The sequence below is a fragment of the Penicillium chrysogenum genome (genome assembly GCF_028827035.1).
Source record: "Penicillium chrysogenum strain IBT 35668 chromosome Unknown utg000005l_segment0_segment0, whole genome shotgun sequence".
Taxonomy (NCBI): Eukaryota; Fungi; Ascomycota; class Eurotiomycetes; order Eurotiales; family Aspergillaceae; genus Penicillium; species Penicillium chrysogenum.
Window position 1 is genome coordinate 2,442,214 of NW_026622753.1, and position 16,970 is coordinate 2,459,183.

General features: G+C 49.2%; 5 protein-coding genes across 5 annotated transcripts; 1 reads left to right on the plus strand and 4 right to left on the minus strand.

Annotated features, from left to right (window-relative positions):
* Nucleotides 1-818: 818 nt before the first annotated feature.
* On the minus strand, nucleotides 819-2,675 carry N7489_009333 (AFG1/ZapE family ATPase; the record flags this gene model as incomplete). The annotated part of the gene is made up of 4 exons (XM_056715083.1): nucleotides 819-1,166; nucleotides 1,239-1,755; nucleotides 1,826-2,279; nucleotides 2,336-2,675. 4 exons carry the CDS (start codon nucleotides 2,673-2,675, stop codon nucleotides 819-821), a joined length of 1,659 nt encoding a protein of 552 aa, XP_056562705.1.
* An 887-nt stretch (nucleotides 2,676-3,562) lies between these two features.
* Nucleotides 3,563-5,542, minus strand: N7489_009334 (phosphatidylinositol-3-phosphate-binding protein BEM1; the record flags this gene model as incomplete). The annotated part of the gene is made up of 3 exons (XM_056715084.1): nucleotides 3,563-5,260; nucleotides 5,371-5,466; nucleotides 5,537-5,542. 3 exons carry the CDS (start codon nucleotides 5,540-5,542, stop codon nucleotides 3,563-3,565), a joined length of 1,800 nt encoding a protein of 599 aa, XP_056562706.1.
* A 1,924-nt stretch (nucleotides 5,543-7,466) lies between these two features.
* Nucleotides 7,467-9,068, minus strand: N7489_009335 (uncharacterized protein; the record flags this gene model as incomplete). Its single annotated transcript, XM_056715085.1, has 3 exons — nucleotides 7,467-7,680; nucleotides 7,738-8,983; nucleotides 9,044-9,068. 3 exons carry the CDS (start codon nucleotides 9,066-9,068, stop codon nucleotides 7,467-7,469), a joined length of 1,485 nt encoding a protein of 494 aa, XP_056562707.1.
* A 417-nt stretch (nucleotides 9,069-9,485) lies between these two features.
* N7489_009336 (ESCRT-II subunit protein VPS36) lies at nucleotides 9,486-11,466 on the plus strand (the record flags this gene model as incomplete). Its single annotated transcript, XM_056715086.1, has 3 exons — nucleotides 9,486-9,586; nucleotides 9,639-9,774; nucleotides 9,847-11,466. 3 exons carry the CDS (start codon nucleotides 9,486-9,488, stop codon nucleotides 11,464-11,466), a joined length of 1,857 nt encoding a protein of 618 aa, XP_056562708.1.
* Nucleotides 11,467-14,032: 2,566 nt separating this feature from the next.
* On the minus strand, nucleotides 14,033-16,435 carry N7489_009337 (uncharacterized protein; the record flags this gene model as incomplete). The annotated part of the gene is made up of 3 exons (XM_056715087.1): nucleotides 14,033-14,257; nucleotides 14,312-16,264; nucleotides 16,379-16,435. The coding sequence occupies 3 exons, from the start codon at nucleotides 16,433-16,435 to the stop codon at nucleotides 14,033-14,035; spliced, it is 2,235 nt and encodes a 744-aa protein (XP_056562709.1).
* Nucleotides 16,436-16,970: the final 535 nt, after the last annotated feature.

The window sequence follows — 16,970 nt, forward strand, 5'->3', positions numbered from 1 at the left end:
TGATACCAATCATACCAAGAGCTGGAAAGAGTAGACGAAGTGTGTATCAGGCTGAGTTTCGCACTTTATATATAAAAGCCAAGCTGATCACTGTGCAGCCCCCCCAAGGACGACTTCAATGATGTAATTCCCCCAGTTACATCTACCAACGAATGGAATTGTACAATTATATGAAGCGAATACCCAAGTCATCAAGTCCAGCCTGGAGTAAGCCGCTTTGCAAGAATGACCATAGTATGACTACACCCCGTAAGCCGGGCGATTTACCAACCAATGCCGACAGGAGGACCCCTAATGAAATAGAATAGACAAGAGGCATTGTGAATTGCACCCCTTTCATTGGCGGGGCAGTTTCCAGCAGCCTGCGGAGGTGGAGCTATATAGCTTGTTAACCTTTGCCTGTGCTGTCTGGGTGGTCGACCATGGGGAGTTCCCACTGGCAATACAAGACATAAGCACTTAAATAGTGGGGTCATGTCGATTATAGGTGGCCAATGACGTGAATATATGCCTGGATTCGGGCTTCTTAGTGCACTTGGATTATCCAGGAGAAGAGTGTGACGGCACCTGATATCAGAAGTGGAAATCACGTCCGAGTATTTCAAATATACGGATGTATCGTGGGGAACTGGCTCGGAGAATTAAAATAAGGCAGATCTATGTACCAACCTTGGAAATATGTTGTTTAAACAATCCACAGGATAATAATTCCAAAAGCTATGCTATATACACCAAACTCGATCTATGTGCACAGGTATCTCTCTATAGCACGATGTAGCGTCTGAACAAAAAGGAAAGGCAAAGAGGACAAGCATAAGCTACATATTATCCTCACTCCAATGACTCCTCGTCTTCTGCCAAGCGTCGTGTTCCTCCTTATTCTGTGCAGGCGTGTTTCCAAGCCCCAATCCACGCTCCACCCACTCCTTACTTCCCATCTCAGAAAGACGGGAAAGCGCACGTGCGAACGCAAACCGCTCCTCATCACCACTGAAAATAGATGTGTTCTTCAGCGCCTGGACAGACATGCCGAGGTCGTCCATCAGGTTGCGCATTGCGTCGGAGAGATCTGAGTGGTCGCCGTCGCCTTTGAGGGTTTTCTTTACGTCGTTCTCGGAGATGAAAAGGTTCGTTAGGGGGACTTCGGTTGTGAGGACTAGTTTGGCCTGTTGATGTGGATTATTAATTGGTTGCATGATTAAAAGAAAATATGAACAGTGACATTGCTCTTTACTCACTCTGCTCTCATATACCGCATCGATAAAGGTAATAAAGCGTCTCGCCAGATCACGCTGGGTATGGTTCATGCTCGGCACGTCCGTGACAATGAACGCGTCGTAATGCCGGACAAGCTCGAGGTAGTCGGCTGCACCTGTCGCACTGCCGATGAGCTGCTGGAAGGTGAAGTGCGCGGCCTTGCCGCTAGCACGGGGCACCTTGATTTCGCGGCCCCAGACAATCTGCGAGTCTGGGTGCGGCGGGTCATTGGTAGGGTCGCCCAGGAACTCAAACCACTTGTCCGCGTGCTGCTGTGCGTCCTCGCCCAGTGGGTGGTGGTAGACCGCAGCCGGGGGCCGGGGGATTTTGCGGTAATCCGTCGGGGAGTTGAGGTTGATGACACTCAAATCGGTCTTGAGGAGGTTGATGCAGGGGATGAAGGATTCACGTTGGATGCCGTTTTTGTACAGGTCGTCTGGATGACGGTTGGATGTGGTAACGAGAACGACGCCGTGGGACATGAGGATCTCGAGAAGCCTGGTTATTGAATTGTCAGCTGGGGCTTTTGATAAGATCCTGTCCGTCTGTCCGTAGAGAGCACACGTACCGTCGCAGGATCATTGCATCGGCTACATCCGTACACTGAAACTCGTCGAAGCAAAGCACGCCCGCGAGCTCGGCAATATCGGCAGCAACCATCGGCAGCGCATCGAAGTCATTTCCATACTTCATCTTCACTACGTGCATGCGCTTATGTACGTCCTGCATGAAGTTGTGGAAGTGAATGCGTGTCTTGTTCTTGATATTCGGCGGCAGCGTATCGAAGAACAGATCCATCAACATAGTCTTGCCGCACCCGACGTCGCCATACATGTACAGCCCCTTCGGAAGGTTATCGGGGATAGCAGACTTTTCCTTCTTCTTCGCGCCGCCGCCGAACAAAGACCCGAAGAAGGATGACTTCTGCTGGGGGTCCAGAGACTCGGGCTTGGGGTGAACAACTTTAGGCGGGTTGTAATCTTTCAGCGCTTCAAAGAGGTCCTGTAGATTTTGGATAATCCCTGAGGAATGGCGCATGTCAGCCTAGAACTGCACGTCGGAGTTGGCCACAACATACCTCTCTGGTACTCATCATCCCTCAGTCTCCCCTCCTGCACACGCACATCATATTCCCGCATGGGCCCATCGTGCGCCGGAGCGGTGGTGTTCTTCTCGGCGTCCGAGACTGTAGCCAGACTCCGCCTGGGTGATTGGACAGCCAGCTGGGGGCGGATCCTCTCCGAAGACACAGGTACCAGCGGAGATTGATTCGGCCGTCGTATTGTATTGAGTGCTCTCTGTTCCGTGGCATAGGATCTACGAGCGGCACCCCGCAACGTCGTAGGGCGGAGGCCCCGAGGCGCCCGCAGCGCGCTCGGGAAGCACTCCGCGCATAGCTTTGCCGATGGGCGGCTCATTGGCGTCCCTTTTTTGGAGGTTATATGTGTTGCGACGGTGGACTCGGCGTTGGGTTTAGTTGGCGGAGAGCGGTTGCAATGCGAAGGCGTTAACCGAGGTATTGTATTGGAGGCAAGGATTTGTTTTTCCTCCGGAAAGCCTTCGGGGTGGTGGCGGGTAGGGACCGGGCTATAGATAGCGATTTACAACAGACACACAGTATATATACACCCCTGCAACTCTTGAACTAATTATCAGAAGATCTAGTGGGAAACCGATAGATTCCGATCCTGGGGTCGGAAAAAGAACTTAGGTCGGAATCACGTGACTCTATATTATGGCATGGCGCGAATTTTTCTAAACTGTAGTTTATCAAGACTTATATTTGGTACAGAAAGAGCCGTGAGACACCACGGTTGAGCCGTTATCATGCGAAGAGGCCGCCCCGGTATATGCACGAGAAGTAAAGAAAAAATATGTACATAACACAGAAGCAGGCAGACCGGGGTATGATCCAGAATAGGATGAGATGTAGATCTGATGCGAAATCGAGGCAGAAATGAAAATGAGAAAGCCCATAAGGCGACGTCGCAGGAACCAAAAAGTCAGGAAAAAATCAAGAAAAAAAAAAACAGGCAGATAGAAAGGAAACCATGCCATACATCTCGCATCAGATTCGTTAAACCGCGATCTCGTCCTCATGGACCATGTGAAATCGCTCAAAGAACTGATGACCAGTTTGAAAAAGAAGAAATCAAATCAGAGTATAACCATGCATCATTCAAAAACTCCAATGCACCAACCTTACTCGTGGCAAACATTAATATGAGGCTGACAATAACCTCATCGACGAAATCAAGGGCAAGTCTATCGTTGACCGCAACACCGGGAAGGAAATAAGTGCTTTTTATGCGATGCTGACGAAGAGAGTCAGCTTAGTGTTCCGCTGCATGGCGTTCTCCAGATCCTGATCGGTATAGAGATCGATATAGGAGCCAGAGGATTCGTCACGGTACTGCACAACGATCTCGTCCTGGATCTTCAACCGGTCGCATAGCTTGTCCTTGAGGTGCTGCATGCTCACGCCAGATGGGATGCGGATCGCAATAAGATCATCCTGGAAGAACACCTTGACCTTCATCGCGCTGTTGGCCGATGCGCCAGAAGTTTGGGTGATGGAGCTAGGTTGGCGGTTCATTGGCGGCGGGCCACCATTGGCGTAGGTCGTGGGTGCTGGGGCACGCTGTTGGGATACCCGGTCGGTGGACGCATTGATTTGCTGCTGTGAAGGCTGGCGCGACACGGTTTGTTGGGGGTCCACGCCGCCGGAGTGCTGGGATCCACCCGAGAACCGGGCGTCCTCGCCGAACGCATTGGGGTCGATCTCAAAGTCTCCTTCTCGTGGAGAGAAGAGCTCGCGCACAAGCTGACAACGCGAAATATGCGGGGGCATAGACAGAAGCTTCTTAATGTATTCATCCAGATTCTGGCGCCGGCCGTTGGAAATCGCGTCCGTGACGTGGGTGACAGGGCCGGGCATGAAAGGGAGGGTTCGTCCACGGCCACGGTTGCCAGCTTCGTCTTCGAATTGAGTCAAAAGGGCGATCTGGAAGTCGTAGAAATCATGGTAGTAACGCGACAGCTCCCAACAGCGACCGTCTTCCATCTTCGCCTCGATGATGTACCAATACTTGTCGTTATCGAAACAGTAGCGCGGAATATAGGCGGAAACGGGGACGAGAAGTTGGTGGCCCTGCTGTTGTGACACAGGCACTTGTGACAAAGTTCCCTTGCTGGCATTACGTTGATGGTCCTGCTCAAGCGCATCGACGGTTAGTAATTTGACTCGCAAATGTGAGTGAGATATTTCGCCTACATAGACATTGCCATTTTGACTCATTTGACTCTGGTGGCCCATGGACATCTTTTCCATGCCCGAGGTGACAGCCATCATATTGCCACCGCCGTGACCCTCGATTTTGCCCAGTGTGATACTGCTGTTCTTGTATTCCGCCGTCATTTTCTTCCACTCCTCAACCTTGGGAACACCGGCGCGTCGCACCGCGTCGAGCGGGTCGGTGACGGCCTGCCCGCTCTGCATGTCACGCAATTCGATGAAAGAAACGGGGATCAGACCTGGGCCACCGAGACGACCGATAGGTTTGGCGACGAACCACTCGGGGTTAGATTGGGCGATGACGATAATGGCCTCTCCAGCCTTCGCGTCCAATTCATCGGGTCGCTCCGCTTGAAAATCGTACTGGACAATTCCATAAACCATGGCGCCTTGACCCTTGAGTGCAGACATTCTGAATGCGCCGTTCTTGGTGGAAGAATCTGGATGGGAAAGACCGCGGTCGGAGAATCCTGAGTCGTGGTGTTTGGACAATTCGCCGGAACCCCCACTATCCCTCTCGTTTTTGCCGATAACCTCAAAAAAGGAGACGGGCACAAGCCCCCTAGCACTAGGGATCAGCGGATTGCACGCTTCGTACCAATCCGAATCGTCCTCCCTGCTGATAACGTGGAAGAAATCTCCCTTGCTGAATGCCAATTCTTGCGAGGTCCCCGGCTCCGGTTGGTAGTCGTAAAGCGCTTTGATTACCTTTGGGAAATGCGGTCAGCCACTGCCAAGAACAAGTCGGGAGTGGGACAAGGAGGGGCGAGGGGTTAAAAGGCGAATTCAACACAACTGGCGAATTTGCGCCAACTCACTTTTTTCGGGGGTAGAATCGCAATAGCGGACTTGGGTGTAATAGAGATATGATGGTGTTTGGGATCTTTCTCCCCCTTCAAGGATCGCCTAAAGGCCTATTTTGTTTCGAAACCGGATTAATTAAACACGATACTAGGTAATACTTCGGAAACGAGAGAAACTCACCTTCATGGTAGAAGAGTTAAAAGAAGGATTCAAGGAGAGATGCAAAGGGGAGGAAAGGAGGAGCAGCCTCTTTTTAGTCAAATGTATACCTTGACCAGCGTAATCCGTATTGCGGTTCCAACCACGCGGCTTGGATGATTGCCAGGGGGCCCGCTTTTTGCGTTTTTGCTTTATGATCTTTGGATGGTCTTGTGTCGATGTGGATAATTATTTGTATTCTAGACATTCCAGGCACATCTATATATCTATACGGAGTACTACACATGTGGTCTTTGATCTTTATATCAAGGACAATGAACCTTTATAAAGGATCGTATGGTCATTCCAATACAGTATGACGCCAGCCTTCAAGATTGCTATGTATTTCTGAACCTTGGAACCTTTGAAGGTCGAGCCTCGGTATACACTTTTATGTACTTCGATAAAAACCCCAGATGTCTTAGTCAAAGGGCTCTGGAACAATAAATTATTTTTTTTTTTTTTTTTTTTTTTTTAAAAAAAAAAGAAGAAGCAGCCGTATTCCAATACGCCTTCCGCCTCTACATTTGCCATCTAGAGATCCATATTGCCTAGATTACAAGTCGTATTGATTGCCGCCGTTGGGCAGACAAATGATAATCCACCGCCGGCAGCTAGTGTAACGAAATCACACCCTACTAGACTAAATGCGACTCTGTCCGAGTCTCTCCATTTTACCATTGCCTATACCTTGGCATATCTTATAGACTTACGGAGTAGATACATACATTATTGCACATACCTAGGTAGTACAGGTACAGACTTGAAAAGGTACACGGAACGAAAAAAGAAGAAAAAGAAGTATCTTTGCCCCTCATTTCCCCACTTGTAACCATAGTTCAACCATGCCTAAACCGCGGATGCTGACGTCCACGGGTCCTTTCAAAGCCAGCTCTTTCTATTTTGGTGATTTTTAGGAAATTCTAATAATTTAGGATACATACAAAGAAAATGGATATGAAAGATGTATCAAAAACAAAGGGTCCAGAATACAGCCAATCGGATGAGAACAATTTCTCCGTTAATATTTTTTTAAAAAATATCCGTATATATTCCTAAATTAAAATTCTGGGGCTGACCAGGAATGCGCGGCTCCTGCAATCTGCCGACTGTATGCAGAGGAAATTTCATCTCGAATATTACCTAGGTGGATACAAGGATTAAAAGCTAAAATATAATAACAAAGACACTGGCAAACTGAAGAAACTTAGTTTAATGTCGATCATCGGCCACATTTACATCAATATTGCCCTACGGAGTACTCCCGTAGCTACCTAGGTAGGTACATAGGTAGGGCATGAATTGTGCTGCTTGGCACGTCCCCGCATAAGGGTCTCGACCAAGGTTGACTCGCCTCACATTGATACATATGTCTCGCTTCCTGGTTCGACCCAGCGTTGGCCCTAGTTACCATGTGGCGACTATGTATTCGAACGTTACCGAAATTGGAGGCGAGCGAGTCAAGACAGAACTCTGTGTACGGGATAAGTACTGGATAGATTGGATGCTGTAGGTATTTACTATGCCAATATGCAACCACCCCTCTCCATCAGATCGAGTCAAAGAGCACATGCCTCGCTCTCTGGTGCTCCGAAAAACTCCATCAACTCCAGAATCAGACCACGCCGGGGATGTTAGTATAGTCGTAATTCCACTGGCAACCCTGTAAAAAGAAATCCGGAGGATGATGTCGACGAGAATGAGCAGGAAAAGGCGAAGAAGTGAAAAGAAAAGGCAAGAACACTCGAAAGGCTAAGTCATATCCATGTGTGCATGTACGTGGTGAACGCCTGCCGCTTTTGAAAATACGCCAAAAAAGGAAAAGGGGAAAAAATAACGAAATGGCCTTGACTGAGATCCGACGGTTTACGATCCTTGGCGTGAAAAAAGAGATGGACAAGTGAGGACTTGGTTAGATCTGGCCTTTGATATCGACGACACGGTGGGCGGCTGCTTTGGCTTGATCGAACAGTGAGCCTGCTCTGCCTGTCAACAGCCTTACAGCGCCGTTCCTCTCCTCCAGCAGTTCTTCGGAGGAGTTGTCCAGAACAAAACGTGCGGTCTGCTCATCGGACTCGAATCCAAGCTCTTCTGTGATAAACCGGATGTTGACATCTGGCTTGTATCTACAATAAAATGTCAGCTAGAATGCTAAAACCGAACGAGGAAATCAGAAGACTCACGCTTTACACATGGTTGCAAGAGCACTCAACCGCTCACGATCGACAAACATGTCCATGAGGTAGGCCCCCATATTCGGCGTATCAAGGTACAGCTGGAAGAAACGATGGTAGTTCCCGAGTGCAAGGGCAGAGCGCACATCCAGGGCATGTTTGACCGCCAGGTCTTTCTTATCTTCTGCAGTCACATCGGCTAATGCGTCGTTCATCGCCGTCCAATTCCGCGTGTAAATGAAATAGAGAATACGATAGGCCTTGAATTCTGTCGGGTGTCCTCCCAGCTGCTGCGCATACAGCACTCGTAGCTGGGTTTGACACTGGTTGTACTCACCAAGATCCCCTTTTTCCAAGGCGATGCGCGCGTGAATTTCGTAGACAACGACAGTGAATTCATTTCGGATGCGCTGGACCGTTAGGTCTTGACGCAAAGACTTGAACTGATCACAGATGTAACCATAGTTGCCATCCTGCTTCCATTTCCTCTTCAATAGATCCAGGGCCTTTTGCAAAACAGGCAGAGGACGAACACTGTCCGGGTTGGGAGCAGAGGTCAATCGGAAATAGTTCTTCTCCAATGTTTGGCATCGCCCGACAACGGGGCCTTGATCCGCGTCGGCAGCACGCATCGGCGATCCTGCAGGAGAAGAGGGAGAGTTCCCGCTGCCCCCTACTCCCTCAAAACGCTTCCTCCTCATCTCCAAATTAGCTTTGGACTTACTAGACTGGTCCAGTGTTATGCGTGGTTTTTTCTCTGTGGTAGGGTGAGTAACTCGATCTTCAAAACGATTTCGGTTAGCTTTTCTCCATGGTGGCGATCCAGTTTCCGAATGATGGCCATCAGTTGACTTCCGCTTCCGTGTGGCATCCCCCGGAGAAGCTGGGTGACTGGACGCCCAGTTTGAAGAGCTGGGGTTGGCCAGGATCTTGTTGCGTTCATTTTGCACCATAGTTTGGGGCAAAGGTAGCCTTTCCCAGTCGATCAATCCCAACTTGTTATTCTGGGCCGCTTCCGTAATGACGTGCCTCAACTTCTCCTGCATTTCTGGAATGCTCACGCTTGCAACCTGGTTTTCGGGGGCAAAGCAGCGTTGCACATACGAGCGTACGGGTGGTGGGAACTCCACTCGCGCCCGACCTTCTGTATCCGGTGATGCCGACTGGGTGGGCTGACGAGGAACCGTTCCATTCGTTGGCGTGGTATGATGAGCGAGGCTACGACGCGCTTGGACTGGAGTGTATGCTGGGGCCGCTAGCAGGTTGTTAGTCTCTTCACACGAGACCGAGACTCGGGTGAAATTGTTTTTCTTACCAGCTGAAGGAAATGCACTAGACATTGCGGCTGGGGCGGTAGAACGCCAAGGTGGTACGCTGGAACTCATCGTAGATGCAAGACTTGGGAACAACAAAGAAACAAGATGAAAGGAAGTAAAGAGCTACGAAGGGGCAAGACTCGAGGAAGGGCTGGAAGAACCAAGTTTTGTTCTTACTCCTCAGCTGGTACTGGTTTTGGGATGAGAGAAAAGATGGTGAACGTTTATTTTCAAGATGAGATGGTCACGGGCCGGGGGAGGGTGAGAGTGAAGTTCACACAGACTCGACCCGTGACGGTGAGTGATACTCGCTTACTCACCGGAATTTTGTTTGTCCGCACATCCCGCCTTATCGGGTTATCGCAATTGCCTTGGCTTAAATGACATGCCTCTCTCTCTTTATGGATCCCCTTGATGTTGGGAGCTGGTTGAACCTACTAGATGTTCTTCAAGTCGCTGGATCTGACTACTGCGCTCAGACCCTTGCTGTTACCCGATGAGATCCTTCTCTTTGTCCAGGATGCGGTGGGGTTGTATGAAGGGTAAGTAGCTCATGATGATGCTCCTGATGCGGGGTGCTGATTAGAGGCAAAGGAAATACAAAATCCAGAATTACCAAAATGGCCATGCCTATCTCACATCCCACAGAGTGTGCTATGTTGCGGCCGAGGACCCACGGAAATACTCAGTGGCTATTGATCTGAAAGAAATCGATCGAGTAGAGTCTCAGGTGCGACATGCATACATCTTGCTTTTGAGGCTTTTACTCTCGGCCAATCACTAACAAACCCACGGATTCAAGGCTGGCTTCCTGAAGTCATCTCCGAAGCTCACCATATACCCGAAACCGCAGAAGAAGAAGACGGATAAGTCGAGCAGCGCAACAGCCAGCCCAGCTGTGGCCCAACAATCGGTCCTTCAGCCAACGCTGTCACTTTCTCACATTCCACAGACCAACTTCCAACAGAACCCACTATCTCCAAAGCCAATCAATGCCACTTGGATATGTCCCATATGCTCATTCTCCAACCCAGTTCCGTCCAATTTCGACCCCGCAACGGCTAATGCGGCTACAAATTTACCTCCTTGTCTAGCATGTGGCATCAAACCACCATTTACAACTGTTCTCAAAGCAGCGATCAGTGCAGTAGCCAGCCGGGAGTCTCCATTGCTGAGTTCAGTTGCATCACCAGCCATTGCACAAGATACAGACCAACCAAATGCCAAGGCGTCTCTATCGCGTTCTGGGTCCAGGGGAACTGTCCCTTGCCCACGGTGTACCTTTGTGAACCACCCATCTCTCGTGGAATGCGAGATTTGTGGTGCGCCTTTATCTGCTGGCTCAGCGAGCGCTAATCGTGTAGACTCTCCTGCGCCGTTATTTGAGCAGTCGCACATCGCGAACACGGAAGTTAGTGAGAGCATCAAACTGTCATTTCGTGCCGGTGGCGATAAGACGTTCCACGAAAGACTTAGAGGAGCCTTGGTTCAAAGAAAATGGCTCTTGCAGAATGCGCCCCCAGTGCCTTCGCCGTCGCAAGGCGCCTCCTCGGAGGGCTTGCCTTCTCCTGTCGCTAGCGTTGAAGGTACTCTATCCCCAGCACCACGACATTCGGGGGTTGGTATCGCGGGGTTAGAACGCCGAGGGCTGGAAGCCCGGAAGAAAAACGAGCTGGTCATAGGGAACGCGTTCGAAGATCTGGAGGCTTTAATGGCCTCTGCCAAGCAGATCGTTGCGCTGGCCGAGACTCTCGCGCGTGAGTCTGGGATGACTACTAATGAAAGCTCTCCAGAAACCAGCGCTGTGCTGTCAGAGTCTGCTGCGGCTCTCGGGATGGTGACGACAAAAGACATGCTCAATTCCGGATCTGAAAGCCTTTATTTATCAGAACTTGCGCGTGACTTGGCCGAGAATCTCACTGATGACCGAAAAGGCATTTTGCAGCGTGAAGGTGGAATTATGAGTCTAATTGATCTCTGGGCTCTCTTCAATCGGTCCCGTAATGGAGTAGAATTGGCCAGTCCTTCGGATTTTCAGAAAGCAGCGGAGCTGTGGGAAAAGCTCAAATTGCCAGTTCGTCTACGACGATTCAAAAGTGGCCTTCTTGTGGTGCAGCGATATGACTGGAACGACGAGAAGACTATTGAAAAGATTCAGGCCTGGATGGATGAGCTCCAGCGAGTTCCCCCCGATGATCCTGTTCCCTGGGATTGGTCCCTCTTCGGTCGGGCCGTTACTGCACAAGAAGCTGCGCATCGGTTCAAATGGAGTGTCGGGGTGGCTGCCGAAGAGCTGGAGATGGCTGAAGATCGGGGGTTCTCTGCCGAGAAGAAGGAATCGAGGGTCTCCGCTTCTGGCGCAATTATATCTCGTCCTGCGGATACGGGGATCTCTCCCGCCTTGCTATTTGAGGTTGTATGATGTCATAGCAATGTACATACAGTGTTGCACACATCCGACGGGGCTGTGATCCTGCCCATGTCGAGCATAGTAAAATGATCCATGGAAAATATTTGGGGTCAGAGCATGAGGCTGAAGACCTTTTGCTACCCCCACTATGAACGTGATCCTAGCTAAGCACTCTGTGTACATGTGTGGGCTTAGATGCGCCAATATCAAAGCATATTGTCAAGAGCCATAGATGCCCAAGTGAATGCTGTCACTGCATACTAGATTCATGTTGTCGATGCATCTATCTACTCATGATGGTCCGATGATACACCACAGTAGTGAATGACGCATTGCCTGTCCTTTGAGGGAAACAGAAACATTGGAGAAGCAAATATATCCAATAGATATCAAGACCCCAGATCCTAGATAGGATAGAGTTCATTCACGAACGTATTCCAGTATGTCCTACAATTGTCAATTTAGTATTTTCGATCTATGTATGCACAGTGTTTGCGTATAGCCCCGAGCGTGATCTACATCGCTCTTCCCCTAAAGGTTTATCAACGACTATTCATTGCCACGCGATGGCCATACAAGATATTGAAACCATCCGTGGATGGTCAATTTACTGTTGCCTGATATGTACAAAACCTTGCTTACACGGTCGAAACTCTACCTACCTACGTAGGTAGGTATGGTATGGTCCTACCTAGGTATCATTTCCCTTTGAATTTGAGTTGGATGTTTATTTTCCGTAGACCAGCCAAGCTCAATATAGTCTTATACTCACGAGTCTGAAGCTAAACAGGAATGATTAATATAGCTTCTACAATGTACATGTGTAAACTTGATATCCATCCTATTCATATTTATTGCGAAGCTTGCTCGTATGTTGATGCAATCGGTCTGTTGCCAGATATGGGGTTGCTAGTATGATTGGGGCTGAGTTGCGGAATTGGATCTTCAAGGAGCTGGGTTTGGATATTTCTTTCGGGCAGCTGTTGGATCCAAGTTTGACAATCACCAAGTTTGCAGAGCATGTTTGTGCAATGGGATTATAAGGGTGATGGATATAGTGTGATTTTGTGCATAAGCAAAGAGAAAAGGAAGACAAAGTCAAGTAGTAGGGACCCAACAGCAGGTGGCCTAGTGGTAACATGCTTCGCCATGTGTACCACGAGGGAAGTGCCTAGGATCTTCCACTACCTGACTGTTCCGGTTCGACTCCGGTCGTTCTCGAATTGTCGTCTTTTCTTTTTCTTTTTCTTTTTCTTTGACCTTGACAATCCTTGCTGTTTCCAGATTCTTCTCTTTCGCTGTATTATCTGCAGATACCATTATATACACACCCTTTTGGCTTCTATTTCCCAATATAATGTACACACCTTCAACTCTCCAGCATTGAGACGTCTTTTTTGCTGCTTACATTGCCGGCGAGCCCTGGGGTAACTCCAGGCAACAGTGCCTCTGACATTGAAGCCAAAATTCAAACCCAAAGGTCAACCCTGGGCTTAAAAGCAGTGAACTAGCCCTGAATACTCACTTGTGCTTTTATGTTAGTTATCCGGATACTGACTCACTGTATAGTAGCGGAGCGTGAAGTTCTACCACCACATTGAACGACAACTTACAGCCAATAATTTTGAGCGTTGGATATGACCTGGCAGTCAGAACAATCAAGGGCCTCAGTAATGTGGTCAATTGGCCGTTGCATACGGGAATCTCCAAGTTTATAGTATGCAGGATGCGGAGTAACAGCCCTGGAGATTATAATACTCGGCCAGCACATCGGAAATGTCGACCCCGAAGGTCAAGCATGTCGTCGCTGTAATATTGTCCAAGGTATCCGCTCTTCTGGCAGATGTTTTGGTCTTAAACAGATATGAACTGTCATTTGGTCAAGGTATTCGCACGTCCCCTTTCGCACGACCAAGATTACTGGCCACGATATTTTGTTCCAGCCAGACTGGGAATGCAACCCTCCCGTGCCACTGCTTCTATTATACCTAGGTATACTGCTGGTTTTAGGAAGCAGCTATTATCCAAACAGCTGGGCGAAAGTTGGTTGGAATCTAACTGTTTTGTTCAACTGCCCAGAACAATAAATACAACACCTCGATACCCTTGATATAGTGGTACTTGTTTATTATCATGTTTTCTCTCAGTCTCCGTATAATATGTATATTGTTGGGCTCTACCGGCTTATATTGTACACGCACGTTATGACGAGAAGTCCTGCTCCTGTCTGGAGAGAACCCTTCCGGAGAAATGAAAAGCAGAACAAATTCCAACGAGCTTTTGGCAAAGGAATACGGGCCTAAGCTCGGACATTGCAACAGGCCTCATATAGAATTAAACTACAGTCTCGATTCATTATCCCATCAAAGAATCATATTTAATGTTAGTCTTGATTCCATACCTGGATCTAGTTAAAAGCAGCCCTATATCCCGCAAGATAGAAAAGACAATAGCAGGTAGGATAAAAGGGGGTTGCCCATCAAATCTGCGTCCAATTACCTTTCTAGGGTGGTTCAAATGCTAATGACTAGCTTGCAATAACCGCAAAATGGAAGCCGGTCGCTGCCACCGGTACAGCCTACTCTCGACGACGTCGATCCGACTCAAACACAGTGAACCCATCAATTCCCCGCCCGTCTTTCCCGCCAGTGCGGAAGAACTCGACTATTACTCCGATAGCATAGCACGTCGATGCAGTGGCTGTGCCTGCAATAAGCATTCCGCGGCCTACTTTGCGAAACGAAGAGTCCGGTTTTGTGGTTGGTTCGCGCTCTGATCTAGAGGAACCAGTTGCTGAAGGAGGCTAAGTCGACTTGTTAGGAAGCCACCTGAATAGACAGTTCTACTGTCTGCTCACCTCAGTGGTGGATTGCCAAGGAGCTCCGGCGTATGTGGCGGTGGAGTCCATTGAGTCGTGGCGAAGACGCTTGGCAACTTCTGCGTGAATTGCTGGCTCTGGGTCGGTTGCAGTATTTGCGAGAGTGTGACGAGGGGGATTCAGAGTCTTCCGGAAGACAAGGATGTTGCCTCCGCCGGTTGCAATCTCGTAACCATCTTCTTGCATCTTCTCGAAATAGGGCAGGAATTTGGCAGGGTTGTGCAGTCGAGACAGAATTTCACTTGGCCGACCATCTTCGTCGACACCGAAGAATGAGTCTGCTTGTGTGGCCGAGACTCGTGACGTCGACGCGTCGAAAGCGAGAATATGGAATTTAGGGGAAGGGCTCTGGGACGCTGCTCGTTTCTCTCCTTTTTCAGTGGTGAGATTCTGGCTTTTAAGAATGAAGTCACCAACGCGGTCTTCGGAAGCATCGAAATCTAGCGGATTGGGTTGCAAAGAAGCATAACGAGAGCGAATTTCAGTAGCATCCAAGGCGCTCATATCCTCATTCTCATCTGGACCTTCGGCACTCGCCATCTCAGAGCCGAATTTTGCCTCTAACTCATTCCCTGGTGTACAATCGACAACATTCTTGGCCATCTTGGATGTATCAAGGCCAGTGTGTACTCCTGGCTGTGATTTCTTTTCCTCAATTGAAGCCGGGTTGCAGATAAAATTTGCCTCCAGTTCGCTCCCAGGAGAACAATCAACACAGGTCTGGGCTTCAGATTGGGCAATGTCCTGGCTGGCTGATTCTGATAAAATGTGTGCTTCAATCTCACTACCCGGGGAGCACTCGAAGCTTTCTTGAACGTCTGTCGCGGCGACATTGTTACTAGATTGATGAACAGGGCCATCAAACTCAAGACTGAGACTATTGGGCTCAGAAGAAAACTTTGCCTCCAGCTCGTTGCCTGGTGGGCAATCAGTTGAAATGCCAGTTTGCTTGTTCGGCGGTGGCATCTTTAACCCAGACGGGGAATCCTGGACAGAGCGACTGATAGGACCAGAGATGGAACTGGCCTCCGGCTCACTTCTCGGGAAGCACTTCACGTTGGTTCCAGCAGTCAAACCAGCATCCAGATTCGATTCATTGGTGTTTTCGCTGACCTTAGATATGTCCGGCTGAGACTGTGTGGAAGGAATAGATTCAGAAACAATTAATGTTTCCAGTTCACTTCCAGGAGAGCAATCGATATTTACAAAGGGGTTTCGCTTGGTTTCATGAGACACTTGAGCCCTGCCCTGGGCATCTTGAGAGGTGGGGACTGAGGAAAAGTGTACATCTAGCTCACTGCCTGGAGGACAATCAACGGTAGAATGTGAGCTCGACGGGGCTTCACGGCTCAGTCCCGTGTTTCCCGGCTGGAACTGTCCATCTTCGGCTAAACTAGGGCTGTGGGCAAACCTTGCATCCACTCCGGCGCCTGGGGGGCAGTCGACCGCTTTATGAGAGGTGGTTTCTGCTTCCGTCTTGCTGGATTCGGGTACAGTGGACGGTGGTATAGGCGCCATGCGTCCACTGACAGGGTCGTACATGTGCGGCGGTCCAACATGGTTGGGGTCACTTCTCGTTTGCCACTTGTCTACTCTCGGCCTAGAATTGGGTGGCTTTTCCATACTGGACAGCGACTGAAGGAAACCGTTCAATGAAGTGTTGTTCTTGTTGTAATTTTGAAAAGGATCCAATCGGCGGCCAAAGACAGCCCTGTAAGGGTCTGCCTCTATGTACTTTTTCAGCAACTCCATGCGTTGGTGCATCTGCCCTGAATCCGAGCCCCAGAGACTCCTCACCCGGCCAGCGGGGGGGTAGGAGAAACTTGACTGAGAAAGCCAAGCTGCCCAGCTCCAGTGCGAATGTGTATCGCTGGGAGCAGAATTGCTACCACGGCGAGTTTCGGGCTTTCGCTGATTGTATAGAACGTATCGCTGGCATTTGTCAGAACGTCGTGACATATGTTCTGTTTTGTCTCCGTGACCGTTTCGTGCATATCGCCATATACTCCGATTTGAAGGATGCGTGGCCACCAATTTGGGAGATACCGGGCGAATGACTCGAGGCCCCAACTTTCTGATTGACACTGCAGCCGAGGAACTCATGGTGAATCCTCGAGATTCGTATATGAAACTCGAAGTATTCTTTATTTCTGACAATTTATTCTAGCGCTATTGGAGATCAGGTGGCTCTTGCAGTAGTCAATGGCTTTGTCGATCGGATCCACTTATACAGTACGGTGATAAGAGTACTGATCTCGGCGGAGTCTGTCTGCACAGGCCTCTCAAGACAAAGACGATTGTAATAGATGGGAGTAAAGGACTGATTTTCAGACACTCCCAGTCACAGTTGAACAAGGAATGAAAAGGAATGAAGGATGAAATAAAGGAAGGACCAAAGGACTCCGGATCAGCATCGGGGTACAGCCAATCGGCGATCACATCTCGGTTTCCCCGCAAAGTTATGTCAGCAGCGGTGACGTCACAATTGAACATCCCGTCATCACTGAAGTCTCTCCTTGCATTAGCGAGGCAAGTATGAGAGTGATGGAGCAGAATTATAAAGATAAACATACATTGGTCTGGTATTGCTTTACTTCAAATGAAGGATTCAAGTCTAGCACAATGGTATGTCTCACTT